The sequence below is a fragment of the Pseudochaenichthys georgianus genome, chromosome 20 (assembly GCF_902827115.2).
Source record: "Pseudochaenichthys georgianus chromosome 20, fPseGeo1.2, whole genome shotgun sequence".
Classification (NCBI taxonomy): domain Eukaryota; kingdom Metazoa; phylum Chordata; class Actinopteri; order Perciformes; family Channichthyidae; genus Pseudochaenichthys; species Pseudochaenichthys georgianus.
The window spans coordinates 23,056,350-23,079,021 of record NC_047522.1 but is presented as its reverse complement, the minus strand read 5'-3'; the positions used below and the strand labels follow the sequence as shown (position 1 = coordinate 23,079,021).

Here is a 22,672-nt window from a genome sequence, read left to right as displayed (position 1 = left end):
GTATTATATTATTTCAGAGCTCTTGTGGGGCCGCATAAAATGAAGTCGCGGGCCGGATTTGGCCCCCGGGCCTTGAGTTTGACACCCCTGGTGTAAGACTTGAGCAAACCTGGCTGAACAGACAGTAAAAGGACACCCCTCTGATTTCTCGCCTAACCTTATCATGTACCAAATTAAAAGACACTGCTAACAGGAGTCCAACACTCTCACATCCTGTAAAGTGAAACCTACACCACAGAGAACACGTCCCGCCTCGTTTCTTGTCCTACTGTGCGACAAAAGGAAAACACCCAACCTAGGAATTTCCCCGTGGTGACCGACACAGTGGAGGAAACCCAGGATCACAGACGGGTGAGAAAATGCTCAGGCTTCCGGAAGAGGTGGAGGGTGGAATAAAAACGGGCCTCCCTGCAAGCTGACAATCCCCACAAACTGCCCGGTAACTGAGAGAGGTCAAAGGTCCTTTCTCTGGTGGAACATTCAAAACCCACAGCCACCAGCCATCCTGCTGTACTCAGACAAATACAATACAACCATCAAATCAAAGTAGAACCATATGTGGACTGCATACAGTTAACTTCTCCTGCATCACGTGCGCATTAGTCTAGCTAAATAGTCTTTTTTATACGTCTTATTATGTTTATACACACATTAACATCTGTATTTTCACCCAAATACGAATCTGTCAAAATGCCCTATACTGATAGCGTGCTGTTAAACATTTTCCTAGAGATAACTAAAGCATATCAATACCCGTGGGAAGGATAACATGTTCAGTCGATAGTTGAACATGTGAACGCACCTGCTCTTTTCCCACCATGATATGAAATGTTCTTCAAACATTTTCCTAAATGAATAAAAGTGGCATTACAATGAATATATAACCAAATATATTTATAAATAGACCTATAGATTTTAAGAGATGTATAGGGTTGCTGAAGTGTTTGCTCGTCCTCACCATAAGAAAATCATACATTTGATTAGGATTCATCCACATGTTGTGCTGAGTTGGCAGGTGGTTACCTAATAGCTCCTGGAGGTCATGCAGCCCCACACTGATATAAATAGGTGAAGGTAAGCGGTATCGGTTGTCAGAGCTCCAACATGTTTCGTCTTGTGGCTTTCCTGTTCTGCATTGGTAAGTTTTCCCCAAAACATATTTTCAGTGCTGTTTTGTGCACATTTAACTGTTCTGTCTCCAATCTCACGTGCGCACCAAAGGGCTGATTCGTGCTGAAACACCGTTCAACCATAACGTGCACAATGAGAGGGTCGTAGGAGGCAATGACGCCATACCAAACACCTGGAGATGGCAGGTATGAGCACTATTTTAAAACATTATTTATACAGATTGAATGTAATGTGACCAGGAATTATACACCCAGCCAGGCCACTACCAGTTTTTTGTGCCATTTTGCTGGATTTATTTGTCAACTTTTACAGCGTTGCTGCCCATAGTGATAGCCCTCTAAATCTACTACCCAAAAATAAACATATGGACATGGGTTACCATTTAAAAAAATGTGCAAATCTATTTAGGAACCGATGTGAACATATTTTAAGTGGGGGTGGACCTCAAATCCTATAGGGGGGTCCGGGGGCATGCTCCCCCGGTAGGATTATTATTTTTTAAATGATGGACTTAAATGCATCAATCTGGTGCACTTTGAGGGGGAAATAAAGAGACTACACCCATATGAAACATAACTGTATACATTTAAATAATCATAAAATCATAAAAACATGGCTATAACGAATAACATCCCATATCCAATATGAAAAAACATTGAAACTTGTTTATTTGTTTTTGGTTCATTTATAGTTGTGAGTGTGTCTGGGCTCCTGAACCAGCCTCTCTTGTCTCCCCCCGCTCCTCTTTGAGGCAGCAGCAAAGACTAGTTTTAGCTCTCAACAAGTTTTAATAGTTTATCTTGCCTTTTTCACCTAGTTAACGTTTTTTTTTTTATTATTCATGCATATTTTACTAATCACTCCCCCCTCAAATGGAAATATGTGTTTACATAAATGGTGACCAAACCGTTTGAGACCCACTGAGATAACTTAGACTAAGTTAACTATCTAAACACTCGAGTCCTTTACCTCACCTGAGCCGTAGTTATCAGTCTCTCAGTCTGACAGGAGAGGACTCTCCTCCACCTTGTTGTTGAAAAAGCTCCTTATATCCGTTAGCGCAGCTAGCTAGCACCAGATGCTAACAACAACAATACACGTAACCCGTGCGCACGCTTTATCTCACTCGCTCCCGCCACACATACACTAACACACACCCTCCCGAGCTTGAATGACACACAGATACCAATCGAGGGCATTAGTATGATCTGTATGAAAGTGGCCATGTCGGCAGGCCACATCATGTAGACAGCCAGTCACCCTCTGTGAGGCAGAGTCAGACCCACATTTGCGCAGCGTTGCGTTCACAATACATACATAAAAAAAAAAAATCCTCAGGCCAGCAGGCCACTTAACAGGCCAGGCCATCGGGAAACCTCCCGGTCCTCCCGATGGCCAGTCCGGGCCGGAATGTGACGCTAGTATTTTTTACTTATATCCTTTGGGTAAATAGTAGGGCTGTCAGTCGATTAAAATATGTAATCGCGATTAATCGCATGATTGTCCATAGTTAATCGCGATTAATCACAATTTTATCGCACATTTTTAATCTGTTCTAAATGTACCTTAGAGGAATATTTTTCAAGTTTTTAATACTCTTATCAACATATGAGTGGACAAATATTCTCATGAATATTAAACACAACAACCTCTGAACATTACAAATATTCGCCTCAATTCAACCTGGAACCTCTAATACAATAAAAATGTTGTGTGTGTGTGTGTGTGTGTGTGTGTGTGTGTGTGTGTGTGTGTGTGTGTGTGTGTGTGTGTGTGTGTGTGTGTGTGTGTGTGTGTGTGTGTGTGATGGATCGTTGGAGCTAGCAACTCAAGGCATATTATGCTCGAACGGGAGCTGCCTGGACGCTGCAATCATGTTGCACTATCCGAGCTGAGTGTGCGGACTTCTCCTACAACGTCCCGCTGTCTGCTTCCTGCATAAAGTCAAGTGCTCGGCGCAGTTGTGGCGAAATGTCGCTCCTCTGTTTTCATTTAAACAGCTCCTTATATCCGTTAGCGCAGCTAGCTAGCACCAGATGCTAACAACAACAATGCACGTACGTTCTCTCTCTCGCTCGCTCGGGCCACACATACACACACCCTCCCGGTCCTCCCGATGGCCAGTCGGTGCCTGCCGGTGAGCGTGGAAGTGTGGTCTGCCACAAGCGGGCGGCAGGAGCGGGGCTGTCAGCATCAGCTTGTAGATGGTATTTTAAACTCGATGCGCTCTGAAACTACGGGGCGGCCGAGGACAAAAAATACACATGCGTTAATCGCGTTAAAATAATTAGTGGCGTTAATTTTTTTTTGTAAATAAGTCTTCCTTTTAATCTACTCGACCTCATTATGCTGATAGATTTCTGATACAACATTGTCTTGTTGGTATCAGCGTGTATGTTATTCTCTGTTTTCTCTCAGGCTTCTCTCCAGTATGATTCGTACAACGATGGCTCATACTACCACATGTGTGGAGGCACTATCATTGATAGTTTCTACATCATGACTGCAGCTCACTGTATCCTCAGGTTTGCTCTCATACATCCAATCAATGCCCCTCCTGTCCTGCTGATCCCCAGTGTCTGCTTGTAAGTAAACACAGTGTGTCTTTGATTTGTTCAATCAGCATGGATGTTAGTGCGTACCGTGTGGTGGTGGGGGAGTACGACCTGTACGAGTACGACGGCAGTGAGCAGTTCAGCCGGGTGGAAATGATTGCTGTCCATCAAGGCTGGAATGGAGACCTTGCCAGAGGGTAAAGAGAGCAAGTTGTCTTAGTGTCACCACTCAAAGCACACTTTCATTGACAGTAAAGGCCCAAGGGGATAGTTACAGGGTTACGGCATCCTATGCTTTCACTTGCATGGCTACAAACCAACTGGTATTACCACTTTCCCTCATGCAGTGCTTTGAAATGCCTTGCACAAGTAGATGGAAACATGATAGTCTCCACACAGCATTTCCAGGTTCTCAATAAGACTCTATGAGCTGGCAAACAGACTATAACTTATATTTTTTATTTTCTCTATTAGAAATGACATTGCTCTCCTGAGGCTGGCTTCCCCTGTGTATAATAACGGCTACGTGGCCATCGCTGATCTTCCCTACCGGGATCAGATGCTTCCTCACGGGTTCACCTGCTACATCACCGGCTGGGGACTCATGGACCGTGAGGACACACACACACACACACACACACACACACACACACACACACACACACACACACACACACACACACACACACACACACACACACACACACACACACACACACACACACACACACACACACACACACACACACACACACACACACACACACACACACACACACACACACACACACACACACAATTCTGCATAATAGGTGACCTTTAAAGAAATCTTCACACACTTTCTTTGTTTACAGATGGAGGGAGCGTCCCTAACATCCTGCAGGTGGCCCCCCTCCCAGTGGTGGAGCATTCAATGTGCTCCAGGCATGACTGGTGGGGCAGCATCGTTCTGAAGACCATGGAGTGTGCTGGAGGAGATGGAGTCATATCAGGCTGCCAGGTACACATCTTTAGTAATAATAATAATAATAATACATTTAATTTATATAGCACACTTTAAAAACAACGTATTCACAATGCTATGAGAAGAAAATACAATAAAATAAAAAGTTATCTTAGGAGCATATCGAATAAAATATGGTTATATAAAAAAGGTTAAGAGCATAAAAGGTTAGAATAAAAAATAAATAAAGGACAGTCTGTCAAATGTGGTGCGGCACAGGTGGGTCCTGAGGCTTTTCTTAAAAACTGAGAGTGATGCAGAGGTCCGTATCTTTGGTATCCATAAACGCAAGACTGCTCTATGATAAAGGGGCAGATTAAGTATCAGTGCTACACAACCCCCTGAATATGTTTGCACATTTGTATACAAAGATACCTCTTTCAACATATGCACAGCTTGAGCCCACTCTTCAAACTTTTAAGTCAAGCCTTTTATCTATTCTTGTAATATTATATTTTGTTATAATGTTATGTTTGTTGTGAAGCACTTTGGCAAACCCTCTGTTTTTAAGATGTGCTATAGAAATAAAGTGGATTGGATTGGATTGAGCAAATTCCTCGTATACACTGTACCAGTATAGTAGTGACTCAGTTCACGTCGTCCAGCGAAGCCGATCCCCGGGGAGTTGGACGGCGTCCCAAGCGTAGACCCCGGGGGAGGGTTATGTACACCCATTTATATTGTTGTATGTCTGATTTTAGAAGTATTTTACAGTGTATGGAAGGAGAGCAGCAGGGGAGAGGCTACCACGATTTGGAGCTCTCGCCCTAAATTGTTGGTTGGGTCATTGCAGTGTGTGTGTGCTGTGTGTGTTCATTTTGCCTAGGTGTGTGCCTCCGGCAGAGGGTGTTTGCATGCCGTGTTCTTGGTGTGGTGTGCCGCGTTAAACGCTAGTAAAACTAGCCCTGCTGAAGTGTATTTAAAAGTGGACTCCACAGTCTAGGGTTTCTGGTGCCCCGTGGACTCGCTTCCTCTTGTTCTCTCCTCTTACCAATTAACTGTGTTGTTAAAATAAAGATTGCCCTATATTTTGTACAAAGCGGCCTCTGTATTTATTGGAAGGTTCTGACAAAGTGGTAGTGTTTCCTGCCACACCTGAAGCGAATCCAACATATATTACAATAGGCTGAGTCATAAAGTCTCTGACAGGGTTGACAAACAATCTTCTCGTTGTCCCAGGGCGACTCTGGCGGGCCCCTGAACTGCTTCACTGGCGGGGCCTGGAGGGTCCACGGTGTCGTCAGCTACGGTCCATCCGGCTGCAATCAATTGAACAAACCCACGGTCTTCACCAGAGTATCTTCCTTCAAGGACTGGATCTACTCAGTGAGCCTCCTGGTATATCTAATACATATCCATATCTGCATATTTCAATTTCCTGACTTTTGTTTGTTTTGTTTTTTTCCAGATTATCCAAGAGGCTGAAAAATAGAACGTCTGAAATAAAATGAATTTGCATCGCATTCATGTGTGTTTAATATGATAGAGGGTTTCTTGTAGTTCTTATTTGAGCCACAAGATGGCGGTAGTGGTTCATGTTCAGACTTGATACCATGTAACTTTGCTAAAGGTTAAAGATCATCTGACCTCCAAGTCTGCAACCCCATTGGCCAAAAACGGTTTTACACATTTGTGATCGATCGTGTTTAGGTGGAAGTTGCATAGTGTCTATTTAATGTATCCAGAATGAACGAAAAACCCCCTAAAATGTTTGAAAAAAACGACCTAAAGACTTAACAAGAACCACATTTTCTTGACGGTGGCCAATGTAAGCTAAATGCAGTCACCGGATTGACATTTCCTTCTCGTCTGGGATTTCTAGCCATGTGTGTGTGGTGGTAGTCAGGAGACTGCAGCATGACATCACACCGTGTTGTTCTGCCAGCCATGGAGACCAGAAACCACATGGATTCCTGTGGTTTACACACAAAAACCCCCAAAGACTGCCAATGCATAGACTATCTAATGTCTTAAAGGCTTTAGTGTATGGTTTACGTATGTTAACACTGGATATGTTTCCAGTTAGGAAGAGAGGATTACATTAAACACGTGTTATAAATCAAAGACATCGACTTAATAGGCATATTTCCTTTCCTATGGGTTATTATGTAGCATAAAGGTCATTGTAGGAGGCGTGTGGCGCAGTGGGCTAGTGCGTTAGTGTTCAAACGCCACTGCATGTCAGCATGTCCCTGAAGACACTTCACCCCAAAGTGCTCCTGTGGGGATTGCCCACAGTATTGAGTATGTAAGTCGCTTTGGATAAAAGCGTCTAAGTAACATGTAATGTAATTTCAACAAATATGACAAACAAGAGCTTTTAGAAAATGTTTTTTTAATTATTATTTGGAGGGACAGGCTGTCAAATGGCTTAGATGAAAGAGACTGTTTTTGAACAGCAGGTTAAAGTGTGAATATGTAAAAAATAAAGCAGCTTTGTTTGCTCTGCAGGACCATTCAAGCAGAAATATGTACAACAAAAAAGGCAAAAAAGTAAGACACGTTTCTTTTCTGAAAACAAAATGTAAAAAAAAGCTGTACTGTAATACATTACATTGATGAACACTCTGATGCCATTTCTTCATGATGTTTTTTTTTACAAGAGAAACAAACATTGGCTTGCAAAAAGAATCAGTGCCCTCTTCATGGCGTAAGAACATATCGGATGGATTTTAAAATACTCAAAAAAGGCAAAAAGCGAATACATTTCCGATGTGCATTCAGCACTTTTCAAAGTATACAATTAATCAGAACAAGTTTTAACAAACGGGACCTGCATGCATAATTTCTAAAGGGTCCAGAAAGGCTGCAGAAACAGCTGTAGAAAGGGTGAGATATGTACATACACTCTCTAGTGTCCTCCACTGTCTTGTTCTGTCATGAATGAGGCAACTTTTCTCATTTCAGGGTTTGTGTGTGCGATAAAAACTGTATAATATATGCAGTTTTTACCCACAATGCCCCTTGTTTAATTCAATACATAGTGTAACCCAAGTCACAGACTTCCAAGAAATTCAGAATACAATCAAATTGATCTTTGCAATTTACTCAGTTTTAGTGGCATTTCGCGAAGACATCTACTCACAAGACTGCCTATGTGAAAAATACTTCAGAATGCTAGAGCGCCATAACCTTCATAAGTATACATTTCTCTATAATTCATATATTACAAAGTTTGTCCCGGATTGAATTTTTTTCCTTTCTTTAATAAAATATTTTAATTTGTCAGTGATTAGAATTCTTTGTCGACCTACATAAATTAGTTATAAAATATTAGTGTAATTTTTCTATGGTTACATTATAGGCAGCGATACAATAGACCCATCATTTAGTTTCAGTGATTCGGGAGATTCCACAGTTTTCAGTCCCAAAGCTTAAATGGAAGCACTATCAGGCTCCCTGATAAGCAGGCACATCCAGTAAACTTCACAACACCCCCATTTTATTGCCAAAATGTCTTAAATTAAATAACTAAAGAAATGATATAATAAGTTATCCAAAAAAAAAAGTTATATGTAAAAGAGAATAGATATTAAATACTTTCTGATGGACTTGTGGTCCCTTTCCCATAGCAATGCCATCACGTGAAATGGGGGGAAAAGGAAGCACTTTGAGGTGAAAAATAACCACAGTGCTTCTCGAGTGAAAGTAGGCGGAAATAAATAGAATAGAATCATGAAAGGAAATAATTTAAAACAAAGTAATATAGATAAAACAAGCTACAGCTTTAAATGGTATTGAGCGTTTTCCTTTCTCATAAATAAGGAACTCCATAATTTAGCGTTGAACTGTTGAATCGACCCCATACAACCACAGCAATGCCTATTCAAACATTTTCACAGATAAAGTGCTGATCGAGGAGCTTTTAGAGGGATTTCTTTTGTACCATATAACACCCAAAGGGGAGATCTTGAGGAGGAAGAGTCCACTGGCTTTAACAGGGTGGACCGTACCAACTCAAAGCCATCCGAGTGAGCCCAATAAGAGAACACGTGTGATTTAACTCAGGTTTTAAATGAAGGCCATCACAGCAATGGCCACCGTACATTGCCTCCAAAAGCTAGAAAGCTAGAAAAATCCCTGAGGTGCACATTCCGCTGTGTGGAGAGTCCCAACCTGGCCCCAGTTACGGTTTACTTCCAGTTCATCACATGGTTGGTGATCTTGGTTTGGTCAAAATAGCTTTCTTAGGACCTGCAGAGCCATCATTGGTTACTAAGGGCCAAATTCATTTCCATTTTGCATTTTTAACACTAGCTGCCATCTCCCACAGCATTTATCCCACACTGCTTTGCTAACGTTTTGAAGGCAAGTCTGGAATTTGAACATTTATTAGGCAATAGGGAAATCACAGCTTCCTCCAAAAATCACATTTATGTGCATGTTCGGCCACCCCTCTATAACCTTTTGATTTCCTTGCACTGTCCACTAGTTTCGTCAAACTTTCACAGACTCCATCACAGACAATTTCATGGCTTCCTCCAACAGCTGATTGTCTGTAAATGTGGCGGGGGGTTCAGGGACGGATTCGGAGAGTCCGATCAGCGACTCCAGGAGGCAGGTCCCGGGGTCGCCGGCCGGAGGGAGGGAGGGATAGCTCGGCAACTGAAACTGAAAGAAGTTGTCCATGTGTTCGTACTCCTTCAGGGAGTTGTAGAGCGAGCTGGGCCCCAAGCAGGGAAACCCGTCAAAGAACTCCAGGTCCGACTCCGAGGAGAGGCTCAGGTCCATGTTGTAACTCGCCGAGCGGTCGATGGTCGGGGACGGCGTTCGTGGCACGCTGCCGCCGTGAAGTAAACCGTTCCCCTGGTTGGCGTTCTCATCCAAAAAGTCTGTCGCTCGATTGTCTGTGTGGTCGCCCAACAGCGCGGCGTCTATATTGTCGTTCTCGTCTGCAAAGTCTGCCATGCTGAAGCTGCTGAAGGCCTCCGTGGACAGGTGGTCTTGATGTTTATCTGGGTAGCAAATGTCTCGACAGTTCCCACTTCTAGAGCCGCCCACCGTGTCGCTGAAACTCAAAATGCTCAGGCCGTTGTCGTCCAGCTGGGTGTGGTGATCGCACGGACTCTCGCCCGCCCCAGAGTCCTCGCTCAGAGAGTCCGATAAGTCCGTCATGTCGCTGCTGCAGCTGTTCTCTCCTGCCAGGTCTGACGTGAAGCCGTACGAGGGCACTAAGGTGGTGGTTGTATCCCTTTCCTCCGGGCTCGACTGCTCCTCCAGCCTCTTCTCCAGCTCCAGCTTCATGATGGTGTGGATGTAATGCGTCTGTACCCGGGTGGAGTTGAACTCGATGCGACCTTCTGTGTTCCCGCAGCCGTCCTTCGTGCAGCCACATGGGAAGGAGGAATGATCCATCTGAGGGAAGCAGAAGGAAGTGGTTAAATGACTTGTGGATGTAGTGCCTCTTGTTAAACCGCAGCTTTTTGCCTCGTCAAGGCTTCCGTGTTAAATCTAACGGCTCTTACTTGACACTTGATGCCAGCCAGGCTGCAGCTACACGTCTCCGGCTCGCAGAAGCCCTGGCAGTCACAGCCACAGTTCTCCCTGGAGATCCTCAGCTCGTGCAGTTGCCTCTTCTCGTCCTTGTCGACCTTCTTCACGCCGGCTTCTTTGAGTAGAGCGTAGCGCCGTTTGGGTGCGTACGGGTGGAGGAAAGAGCACTCGTCCAGATTGGTGCCACCGATGTCGATGTCCTGCTCGGGGATGTCGTCCACCGTTAGCCGCTCCGCCTCCTCGTTCTCCTGGGTTCCATTCTTAGTCAGCTGGAGTGGAGAAAAAACATCAATGAGATCTTGTACTTAAGTAGAAGTCAAACGATCCATTACACTTTGGGGCAGCTTTGCTTACCTTTAACTTGAGAGCTTCGAGCTTTTCCTCCCTGAGTCTGTTGAGGAATTTTTCCCGCCGTAGCAGCCGCTGCTCCACGGCAAACTCGGCAAGCGAATAGGTGCGCAGAACGCTGTGGCGCTGCATCATTCCCAGAGTGCATCCTCCTCGACTGGGAACGCTGGTGAAGCCTTGGCACCGAGGGAAGAAGAACACCGTCACCTGGTCGAAGGTCACGTTGCCCCGTCTGGCTCTCTTGGATTTCTTAAGGATGGACGTGGCTGTGGACGGAGGACGAGTAGGTTTAGGATACATTGAACTCAATTGCTTAAAACAACAGCGGACCATTCTTAATTGGCTCTCAGCAAGTTCTAAAAGTACATTTTTAACCAGAATTTCATGAATTTTGCGTCGATTTGAATGTTTAGGGGACTGAAAACTACAATGTGTTGTCCTTAAAATGTCAGAAATGGATTCAACATGTTCAATATACCTCAAAACTACACCAAAATTGCCAAAGCCATTTTGTTTGGCTATTGTCTGCATATGCTAATTAATTAAACTAGCATATCACTTTGGGTGGGAAACAGACTATAGTGCCACTAGATGGCATGATGCTCCACCGTGTAAGACTTGAGCAAACCTGGCTGAACAGACAGTAAAAGGACACCCCTCTGATTTCTCGCCTAACCTTATCATGTACCAAATTAAAAGACACTGCTAACAGGAGTCCAACACTCTCACATCCTGTAAAGTGAAACCTACACCACAGAGAACACGTCCCGCCTCGTTTCTTGTCCTACTGTGCGACAAAAGGAAAACACCCAACGTAGGAATTTCCCCGTGGTGACCGACACTGTGGAGGAAACCCAGGATCACAGACGGGTGAGAGAATGCTTCCGGAAGAGGTGGAAAGCTGAAATCCCCCACAAACTGCCCGGTAACTGAGAGAGGTCAAAGGTCCTTTCTCTGGTGGAACATTCAAAACCCACAGCCAGCAGCCATCCTGCTGTACCCAGAGAAATACAATACAACCATCAAATCAAAGTAGAACCATATGTGGACTGCATACAGTTAACTTCTCCTGTGTTGGAAGAGCCTGTGACTTAATTGCATCAATGAAATCTACACTGTGGCTGTGTGCATGACAATAAAGCCCTTTAAACACCTTTTCCACGTGTTGAGCATTACACCTTCATTATTTGGTGGGTAATTCCTTTTTTTCGGGACACACCCTCCGTTTAATAAATGAAGCGACTAGGAAGAAAAGCACCCCCATGCAGGTACAGACAATAGCTCCACTATGTCGCCTAAATCTGCCTTTTAGGGTAATGCAGATACAACAAAGTCCCAGCCCCACATCCATCAAGTGCAGTCAGGCTCATGACACCCGCGGGAGACTCATGACACCTCTGAATGGGAGCGCTTTGCTATAGGTTTCCAATCCGATCCTCCAAATGTGTCTGCATGCCTTCTTTCCTCGATTGTCCTGTCCTATACTCCCCCGTCTTTCCCCCTGCGTCCCTTCACCCAGCCTCTCTCGGCACCTGCGCTGGGTGCATGCCCAGGTTTCAGACAAGGCGCTGTGTGTTCCCAGCCTTGGCACACGTCCATCTTTTCCTCCTGGCTGCCTGCCCCGCCATCCTGGAAACCTCACAACTGCTTGGCCTTCTCCCCCGACAATCCCTCTCCAACCGACCGGTCCCCCAAAGGCCAGCACACGCACCCAGGGTGGGACTTCAACAATGTAATCGGTTACAATTAACGTCTACTACACTAGACTCACACCCATGTCCTGTCCAAATGTGTGTGTAGACTGTTGACCTCTGAATGTGTGTATATATGAGTCTATGTATGAGTATATATTACTACACACATTTTGAGAAACATAACAGTAATCTGATTACATGTTTTTGTATGTACCTGTGAGGCTCTGTCAAAGCTTTAGGGCAGGGGTGTCAAACTCAATTTCATCGCGGGACCACATTAGCATTATGGTTGCACTCAAAGGGCCGGTTGTAACTATATAAATATACATATATAAATATATCATATATAAAATAATGTATTATATGACATTATTGCCTCTGAATTGGATTATTATCGGATAGGATAATAATTTAGTAATTAACTACGTCTGAAAGCAGAAGTCCAGGGCAAATAATTGCAAGTTTCTTCATTGCGCAAGTCACAAAACAAGATGCATTGTGGGACATGTAGTTTATGGGCAACCTGCTTCTGTAAAGTGGCATGTAACCGTATAATAAACATTATATTCTTGGCAAGCTCTTGCGGGGCCACATAAAATGAAGTCGCGGGCCGGATTCGGCCCCCGGGCCTTGAGTTTGACACCCCTGCTTTAGGGCATCAAATCAAATGGGATATTCATTGCAGAAGTCTGAAATCATTCCTGTGAGATGTTTCCCGGGCTGCCAGCTGCCTACATTCCTCAACTCTCCCACGTTTCTATGGGTTTTGTTATCGGCGCCTCCGCAGAGACGGTGCATTAAATAGCATGTAGCATCAGCTCCTCTGCTGCCGGTAAAGGACACTCACTGTTGTAGGTCTTTGCAGGCGAGCTGGGGTTGCTGGGGGTGGAGTCCAGGGTGTCCGAGTAGCAGCTCTCCCCCTCCGAGTCCCACCCCGAGCAGTCGGAGGAGAGGGAGGAGTAGCATGGGTCCTCATCCACCTCCTCAAACTTCCTCTTGAGAAGCCCACTCATGGCGCCGGTGCGAACAATCTGCAGGAGAGAGCAGAGGGAGGGGTTCATCAGCACTTTGTTCACACTTCACAGCTTTGTCAAAGTCAGCTTTTAGTTTCCATGCTCCGCAGATCTGGAACAAACTCCATGAGAATCTGCCACAACCTCGGGTCCTTCTAAGGCTCAACACCTTGCTTTTCCATGCTGCTTTTCTAGAAGTCATTTAAATAGCTTTTAACTTTGCACTTGCAGCATTATGTGTATTTACAATGTCTATTTGTAATCTACGTAAAGTATGTGGCGAGTGAACATATGAAGGGATCTGTCACAGAGGCATTTCTGCAGTGTTGTTGGTCCACACAGGTCGTGATCTCGGCCCCGTGAAACCGCATGCATCCAGATCACGTGCTGCACTCAGCTGAGAGTGGAAGTTCTCCAGGAAGCAATCAATCAGGCTCATTCGCATAAGTCAACAATTACTGGACCCTTCGCCCTCCTCCAAATCCCATCAGCTCAGCAGATGCATTGATTAGAGTGAAGGGTCCAGCACAGAGGTGACCAAATCAGGCCGCCACAGACGTTTCATTTCAATCATTCCCTTCATAAAAGCTAGGCTACAGCCAGCAGCAGCATGGCTAATGTCTTCTCGTTGTAAGTGTGTACGGCTCTGCTTTGTCTCCTGCATGTTTCCTCCCAGAGTCCCGAGAGAGGAGCTGCTGGTTCAGCGATAAAAACAATCAATCCTTTGAGAGACAGGCAAAGACAAAGATAGTCATGGAGGAGAGAAAAGGCCGTTTAATGTTCGGAAACAATATGTCATCGCCAGAGCAAGTTCCAGGAAGGAAACAACTCACATTAAATATTAACATGCTAGGAAGGCAGTGAGTTTCTTGGTAATAAAAGCGTCACGTACTGTAGCTCTGACAAACGGCAGACTTCTTCACAACTTCTGGGAAGAGCGAGGCGACAAGGCAGGTCAGCAGGGGAGGAAGGAAGGACGCGAGGGGAGAGGGAAGACATGACTGGGCTCAGCTCCAGCGCAGACACTCCCTACGATGATGTGCAAAGGGAAAGGACGCTTGTTTTCTTTTTTCTACTTTGCCATAAAACATTTTACAGTCTTTGGAATCACAGCCAGATCGCTTCCAGCTGTTGCAGCTCGAGCGGGTAATGGAGCACTCTCTCCTCACGTCTAAGGGGGTTTCGGATACATCTTCACCTCTTCTGCGTCCGACTGTTTCAAGGCATGCGAACCTGTGACTCCAATCTGTCCTGAAAACAAGCGGATTCGCCACCATTTCTCCTTAGAGGACATTCAAAGCCAGGGAATGCCAAGCCCACGGGTCCTCCAATGGCTTCAGAGGAACACCGTGTGTGACCGGCGTGCCTGGTTTCTTATCAGGATGTTATGCAAGCGGCAGCGGTTGAAAAAGAGGCCTGAGCAGGTATGCAAGGAGGAGGTCATTTTCTGCATGTGACGGGGAGCACTTATGCAAAAGGAGAGCTGCTTTCTGACAAGGATACAAGAGAAGACAAGGGCAAGAGGCTGACACCTTTGTGCAGGGGGGGGTTGTTGTTATTGCTGCAGTCAGATACGGTTGTCCCCGGCGCACATATGATGAATGAATCACCTTGCAATAGGTCAAGCTGCCAGAAAGGCATCCTTTACACTCTGACCACCTCAGCGCTTTTTTTACATTACTGAAACCAATGAGAAATGCTCTTCCATCAACTCACTGGGGCGGGAGATAATCTCCAAATGCCTCTCACGGCCGCCAATACACTCACATATATAGTGGGGATTGCCTTGAAACAACCGTGTCTCCTAGGTAGACAAAGCCACGACCGAAAGGCATCTGCAATATATACTTTTAATGCGATGGCTTGGCTGCTACTCCACTATCGTATCCATGCTATTTTAAATACGATGTGTATTTTGTGCAATTTCTATTTTAATCTTTAATTGTATGCATGCCTCTTAATTAGTATTTGGCTATTTAATATCAAGGTGAGTCTGACTGAGAGACACCTGCACGCACACCCATTAGACAACAAGTGCGCCACATTACAGCGTTTGAGGAAAAGTGTTAACCTTACATTTTTTGCCATCGCTCACACCCCCCCAGTTCGCTGTAAAGAAAGCAAATCAATGCTGCGAGGCATCCTCCAGGGAGTGCATGGAGCCAGCTAAGCAAAGTCTTTTTAATTAAAAGCTGCAGCGAGGCAGAAGGGGGGGGGGGGCAGCGGTGTCAGAACTGGGTCATTGTCTCTTGACTGCAGTCTACCTGACACATTGATTTGTTAATCCTGTTCAACGGGCAGAAACAATGGCGAGAGGTTAATCCTGGCAAGGGGGACGGCTTGTAGTCAATCTGGGGTTTCTCAGCCTGCACCCAGACCCCGGGGGCCAGAGGAAGAAGGACCCGGGGGGGGGGGGGGGATGGGACAATGGAGGATGAAAGCGAGGAGTCCAGAGCTGTGAGGGTCTTGCGTTAAACTGAGAATCTGTGGGGAAAGTAACTAAGTAGACTTACTTAAGTAAAATTCTGAGGTACTTGTACTTGAGGAACATTTTTGATTTCACACACACACACACACACACACACACACACACACACACACACACACACACACACACACACACACACACACACACACACACACACACACACACACACACACACACACACACACACACACACACACACACACACACACACACACACACACACACACACACACACACACACACACACACACACACACACACACACACACACACACACAGCTAACTATGTAAGAAGATTATCTTGATACATGAAGCTACCGGTGTTGAAAAATGCAGTCCCATTTTATCTGCAGACCGCTCTTTAAGCAGAATACTTTCATTCGTGCCACAGAGGGGACATTGTTACACACAGATTAAGATTTTAGGTTTGAACAATCCCTACCTCCATATTCCCACTGCAAGAGAGACCAATGGAATGTATTTCAGAGGTGTAATCAGTAGCACAAAAATCCAGGAACACCATTAAAAAAAAAAAAACTTCACACCTCCAGGAAGAAATTAATAATCCAAAAAGACGTCTCTATGCATCCCTGCAGCGCTCCAGCAGAAAGCCTGTTTGAACTGACCCTGTCCGCGTGCAGCCCAGGACAAGTCTCAGTTGACTTTGCCCCCTGATAACAGCGTGGGTGGGACGCCAGCGTTTAAATGGCACACTGCAGAGGCTGAGTGACTGAGTGACTGAGTGCTCATACATGTGATAATGATGAACCTGGGAGTCTTCCTGTGTGTGGGCGCGTGCCCAGACAGGCCGGCTGCACCGCGTTACACTTCCAGCTCCGTCACTGGTGATTGATCACCATTAATATGATAGTGGGACGCACAGCTGGGGGAACACTGTCTCGTTTCTTAACCCTCCTGTTGGGTTCGTTTCTCCCCCCCCCCCCTTACTTCTGCTTAAATGTCACCCGTCTGTTTCACATTTCTATTTTACTCACATTTAAGCTGTAAACAATGTCTCCTGGTTTACTTGAATAACCGCAGTGAATATACAAAGAATTGATACTGAACATGTTTTCCAGAATCAACATGTTGTAGCTGTGTTGGGTGTGTACTATCTGATGGATGAACGTAATGCAGGGTTAACCATTCATTTCCTACTGCGGGCATTTTTGACTACTTTTAAGGTTTAGATTATTCGCTAATACATATTTATCAATTATTGAATACACTTTGACCAATGTAATGTATAGCAGCAGTATATGAAATTATCTCTTCATGTACCAGCTGGGATGAAAACACATGACTAATTATAATAGTAACTCAATATATATATGATTCTGCAAAAGGGCCATTATGCAAAAGGTGTACTTTTACTTTTGGTACTTTAAGTATTTTGTGATGCCGATAACTTGTGCTTTTACTTCTGAATACAGGACTTTTACTTGTAACAAAGTGCTTTTATAATTTAAAAGTGCTATATTTGCTTAAATCCGAGTACTTCTTCTTCCACCTCTGGCTTTGCCCCGAACACACAGGCGGGTTAGAGCCAGCTGTTCCTCAGAAGCGCTCCACCTGCTGGAACAAAGCAGCGAGAGCTCCCGTTTTCCGCTCTCTGTAAAGCCTGTTGTTCTCCCCACAGAAACATTCTGTTCCTCTGCCCCGACCCGTGCACTCTCTCTCTCCGGTTTCCAAAAAGCAGAGGTAGTGGGAAGAAGGAGGGCGGATTGTACAAAACAAATAAATAATGTCATGTCTCCAAGCCGCAGGAATTCCATTCTGGCAGCGCCACTCTCGCTGTAATGGTGGGAGAAGAACACAGGCTGTATCTAACCCAGATGTCTTTTCTCTCTCACTGCTAACCGCTGGAAAGTCCTCCTCCATCAGGCAGTGGAGCGCGCGGCCTCTGCCGGCCACACCTGACAGGGTATTAGCTTGCACGTAGACCTCACATGCCCTCAGCTGTCATTAATCTGTTATGCAGGACAAACTCAAGAAGCCAGGTGATGCCTGCAGGAGGCTGTGAGTGATACACACGGTGTACACACATACAAGAGAGGGCTGATTGGGAGTGCACGTATTCACAGGGAAAGACTCGAAGAAGCTGATGTGTAGCTTTGTATGTAAAGTTGGAACATCTCATGAAAAGAATTCCTTTGCAAACATGCAGCTTTGGGAGCCTTTGTGTGTGTGTGTGTGTGTGTGTGTGTGTGTGTGTGTGTGTGTGTGTGTGTCAATGATTTAATGTATTAGCAAATTAGCTACAGTGTAGATACGGAAATACAAATAAAATGTGTGTGTATGTGTGTGGAGGAAGGGAGGGGGGAGGTGGTGGTGGTGAGTTCAGGGGTCGTGCTCCAGTCTGGGACACTTGCAGTATGGAATTTCTGGGAGAGGACAAAGCAGATGGGGGCGAGCGGCAGCAGACTTACCCCCCTCTCTCATACACCCCCCTCTCTCTAAAGCATGGGGCCATCCTGCGTGACCAAAATGAAGCAGGCACAGACAGCCTCGTCTGAACCCAGCAGACAGATACTAAAAGTGTGTGTGAGCTTCCTGCAGGTTGTGAAACGCACAGGAAGTGGACGTGCAGTTCATCTAAAGCTGACAGCTGCAGAGGTGGCGTCTCTATACCAACTTGTATTGAATGAGAGACACATGTAATGCTGGATTTTAAATGTTTCAGTTCAGTATACAGTCATGGCACACACACAAAACACCATCATTGTTTTATTAGTTTCAATTTTAGTTACTTATTTTACCGCTAACCTTAAAGCATTTTGAGTTAATAATTACATCATGTATGCAGCCAAATGTGTTCTTATTTTATTTCTTAATATTTGTTTTAGCAATATAATTTGTTTCAGTAACTTATTTATTTAATTAAATGACTGGAGAACCCCCCCCCCCCCCCGCCCAGGTCCAGGGTACAGCACAGTATTGTCTGTAACACTATCACAAATTGCATTATCATAGATGTATCATCTGCAGGCACCGCAAGGTTAGCAGCGAGGATGCTTGAGGTAATAAAGTCATTGAAATCCCTCCAAATATTGTCTTAATACTCCCAGACAACATCACAAATCAGAGCTCAAATTGACAAATTACAATATCAAAGTGCAGCATTCAACATCACTGCACATTCCTGTGAAATGAAACGCACAGCATCAAGTGCTTTATCCCCTCTGTGTAAACAAAGGATCATTGAGCTGTGCAGCCTTATTTAAAAAAACACGATTTCCAAAAGAGGTCGCGCTAGAGACGCTTACATTCATCCAGTAGCTCCATTTCAAAATAACAGCCTATAGTGTCGTTTCTGAATCACGCATCATATAGCAGCGTCTGGAGGGAATAATCAGCTTGTAAATAAACAAACAGCTTATCTGGAGATCAAATTAAGTAATGACTAAAAACATTCCATTATGCAGACAAACAATGAAGGAGCTCAACATGTTCACACCTGGCACATGCGTAACATGATAAGAAATGTCACTGATGTTGCAAAAGCAAGGCATGTGCTCCCCCCTGTTGACCCGATCATTCCCCATGATTAATGCTAATTCTAATGACGGGAGCACTGTCAGCTGTGTGTGTGTGTGTGTGAGTGAGTGTGTGTGTTCAGATGTAGTGCCTTCAGGAGTCGCTCTCGTTACAAGAGGCGCACCAGCACTGCTGAGGTGAACGAGAACAACTCGGGCTGAATACACAAAGCCGACCTCACCAACAGTTCACACATAAAACGAATCCACAGCAGAAACCACACCGGGGTATCACACTCCGAACATGTGGAGTTTCTACAAAAATAAGCCAACATGTAGACAGTTTTATCAGCGATCGATTCGTAAATCAATACGCGGATTGTTGGAATTTCGCCTGAAATCGATACAATTATTTTATTCCATTGCAATCACATTATCACCTGTGTGTAAGCCGCCCATTAGGCTAGTTAATACAACTCAGCCAACCATGTCAATAAAGCGTTAAGTTGTGTAGTCAAAGGAAATCCAGCACATTTAAATGCCTCCAACACAAACTCTTCCCTTAAAAAAACGCTGCTCAATGAGCCATTCCGTGTCCATGTACTCACCAATTCAAGTATCCGATCACCATTTAGGGAGCAAATCGCGTCGGTAAAGCAGCCGGTGGGATAACCAGTGGAAGTGGAAGTAATCCAGAGAATGGCGCGGGTAAAAAGAGCCTTCTATCCCCGCATAGAGGCAGCTCTGCTCGGTGCTTTTGTCTGCGTCTCTCCCTGCCTCTGCACCCGAGCTCCGTCCAGCTGAAGCGCTTCCCTTGTCTGTGAGTCTGCCGAGAAGAGCTGCCTCTTTTCGTCAGTGGAAAACACCCTCCTGGCGTCTGGTTCTGACGCAGGCAGTGACACAGGGAGGCTGCTGCCCACGCTGCTTCCTGCCTGGCCTCCTGTGCCACTACACCCCTGATAAAACACACCGATTGTATTCATATAAATAATCATATGGAAATTAAGAAAATTGTAGGAATTCACGAGGCTTTAAATAGCCCCTGGTGGCTGGATGATAGACAGATATACAGATAGATAGAGAGATACCTACTTTATATTGCACACTTTTAAACGTGTTTTCTTATGATGTATATTTTTAAATCTTTGATTTTTATAATAAAAGTCCCAATTGGGCATCAATACAGTATATCTTATGTTATCTCATATACTCTGTGACAAATGTGACTATACACTTTAAAATGTATATAGGTCACATGTAGTGTTTTTGACTTGTTTTGTATACTTTGTGTTTATTTGTATATTGTCGACTCAACTTACTGTTGGTTTAATTATATCTCAACTCCATGTCATATGTGTAATTGTATATATTTTTACTTTGTCATTCATTTGTGTTGATCTATAAAGCCCCCTGAGACAATGTGTGTTGTGATTTAGTGCCTTAAAAAAATACATGTTGATTTGATTTGACTAAAAGACAAATATATGCGTTGATATGGCTACAATGCCGACATGGTATATTCTGCTCATAAGTTGAATTTGTGGTTTTTCCTAATTGTCGGGCTAAGTAAAACACATAGTAACCAGGACACTTGATATTGTTTTGTTGTGGCGTTATCCCATAACATCTTACATCATCACATGGAAACACACATAACAACTGGTCGAGGATCTATGAGTCTCTATGAACTGTTGCGTTTGGTGAGCAGACAGATATCATCATATCTGATAGTGACGTGGGAGGAGCTGTAATTCTGTTTGGCTCACTTCCAGTTAAGGGAAACAACTGACTAAGCTGGTATGAAATGACTCACTCTGTATTTCATGGAACACAGAAGTTAAAATGAATTTCAAAGGAATCGACTGCTTCATATTTACAGCACATACGCAGACTCATAATGTTTATTAACAGAAAAAAGCTTTTTAATAATTCATTCTTTAAGAGACTGGGGTCGTGTCTCTTTTCTGGTCATTTGTATAAGTTACCTTGAGGAAGTTGAAGATACAGACACACAATGAGTCATTTTTAAACTGATTCTGTATTTTTAGATTAAAATGTGTCTTGTAGGGAAACAGTCGTCAGGTTTGACTAATCAACGTCATGGAAATACTTGCCTGCTATAATGGTGTCTGTTCCACACAATGTAATTGGTTGATGCCCTTTTTGGTTTTGCCAAAGCTCAGAAAAATATACTTTTTTCAGTTAAAAAAACCCTCTTTTCCGCAGTCTTATATTCACACTATGTATGAAAATATTACCTTAAAAAACTGCTCTAAAGATTCCAAATATACAAACAAAAGCAGACAAAAAACTGCCCCTTTAAATAAAACTAGCAGAAAATGTATTTAAACAGATAACTCAATACATTTACAAAATAGGAAAATGTAGACACAATTCTGTAAAAAAAACTTCTATTATATCATTCATAGCATTAAACAGTTCACAAGGTAGACATAGCGAGACAAACAACCTGCCAATAAATCAGGGATAATTTTCTCCAGAAGCAGCAGCGTCACACACACACCCTGCTGAACTCCTCTCAGGTATTTAACGCTCGTACACACTCTGCTTTCATTCTCAGCTGGACCTGAACACTGGGGCAAATTGTTCCGCCAATGTCAATACAGGTGCTTGACTTGATACTTGGGGGAGAGGTCCCCTAAAGCTGTGTACATAGAGCTAAGCTAATTGTCTCCTGCTAATAGAGGCTTCATTTCTCACTGGTTTGTTGAGACTAGGGGCCTCATTTAGGGCCTCAGAGGCAGAACAAGCTGAATGACAGTAGAAATAGTCCCATTAGGACTCCTATTGGGCCCACTAGGGTTTCTGTTTTTAAATTAAATTCTGTTATACATTTTTAACAACATACTTTATCTATGACTTAAGATACAGCCTTGCATGTGTGTGGATTGACTTGTTTTCAGTCACGTGATTTGGAGGTAGTGGTTTCACCTGAGTCATGAGTTAGCATGTAAACAAGAGGGAATGGCTTTGTGATAATGAACGTGTTAGCCCCATTTACACTTTCACTTAAAGACAAGTCAAATTAATCAGTTTGCACAATGGCTATTTCTATGGTAACTCATTAGACGCTTTCACACCGGAGTACTTTTACGCGTACTTTTCCCGTTTAGTTCCGTTAGTGCCTGGAATTTTGCGTTCACACCAAAAAGAGAACTTAGTCCAGAGAACTCCCCCCCCCCCCCCCCCCCCCTTTTAGTGCCTGCTAGAGAGGTGGGACTTTCCTGGGGAGAAAAAAGTACACATTTCTGATTGGCTGGGCGAATTGAAATCCACGCCCCGTAAAACTCTGAAAAGTTTTTAGAAGCCGCCATTGTATTTGCTGGCATTAGCATTGTTAGCATTAGCATTAGCCCCGCGCAACAACGCAGAGAGAATAACTTATGGCAACACAAAAGGAAACATGGGAGCGATGGAGATGAGGAGGTGTCTGCGTTCTGGCGATTTACT

At 44.3% G+C, this 22,672-nt stretch overlaps 2 protein-coding genes across 2 annotated transcripts; one reads left to right on the top strand and one right to left on the bottom strand.

Annotated features, from left to right (window-relative positions):
* Nucleotides 1-1,104: 1,104 nt before the first annotated feature.
* LOC117465589 (elastase-1-like) lies at nucleotides 1,105-6,121 on the top strand. The gene is made up of 8 exons (XM_034108488.1): nucleotides 1,105-1,138; nucleotides 1,222-1,316; nucleotides 3,550-3,656; nucleotides 3,755-3,883; nucleotides 4,161-4,297; nucleotides 4,541-4,686; nucleotides 5,869-6,027; nucleotides 6,098-6,121. The coding sequence occupies exons 1-8, from the start codon at nucleotides 1,105-1,107 to the stop codon at nucleotides 6,119-6,121; spliced, it is 831 nt and encodes a 276-aa protein (XP_033964379.1).
* Nucleotides 6,122-7,007: 886 nt separating this feature from the next.
* On the bottom strand, nucleotides 7,008-20,140 carry csrnp1b (cysteine-serine-rich nuclear protein 1b). The gene is made up of 5 exons (XM_034108596.2): nucleotides 19,810-20,140; nucleotides 13,072-13,255; nucleotides 10,537-10,796; nucleotides 10,155-10,451; nucleotides 7,008-10,044 (listed from the first exon to the last, which is right to left on the bottom strand). The coding sequence occupies exons 2-5, from the start codon at nucleotides 13,235-13,237 to the stop codon at nucleotides 9,127-9,129; spliced, it is 1,641 nt and encodes a 546-aa protein (XP_033964487.1). The 5' UTR covers nucleotides 13,238-13,255; nucleotides 19,810-20,140; the 3' UTR covers nucleotides 7,008-9,126.
* Nucleotides 20,141-22,672: the final 2,532 nt, after the last annotated feature.

Excerpts from the sequence above, each read along its gene's own strand:
- LOC117465589 (XM_034108488.1), top strand. The coding sequence starts at position 1,105 with ATGTTTCGTCTTGTGGCTTTCCTGTTCTGCATTG. Across the intron at positions 3,884-4,160 it reads AATGGAGACCTTGCCAGAGG|AAATGACATTGCTCTCCTGA; the intron begins GTAAAGAGAGCA and ends TTTCTCTATTAG. Across the intron at positions 4,687-5,868 it reads GAGTCATATCAGGCTGCCAG|GGCGACTCTGGCGGGCCCCT; the intron begins GTACACATCTTT and ends TCGTTGTCCCAG.
- csrnp1b (XM_034108596.2), bottom strand. The coding sequence starts at position 13,237 with ATGAGTGGGCTTCTCAAGAGGAAGTTTGAGGAGGTGGATGAGGACCCA. Across the intron at positions 10,797-13,071 it reads GCCTGCAAAGACCTACAACA|CCACGTCCATCCTTAAGAAA; the intron begins GTGAGTGTCCTT and ends CTCCGTCCACAG. Across the intron at positions 10,045-10,154 it reads TGGCTGGCATCAAGTGTCAA|ATGGATCATTCCTCCTTCCC; the intron begins GTAAGAGCCGTT and ends TGCTTCCCTCAG.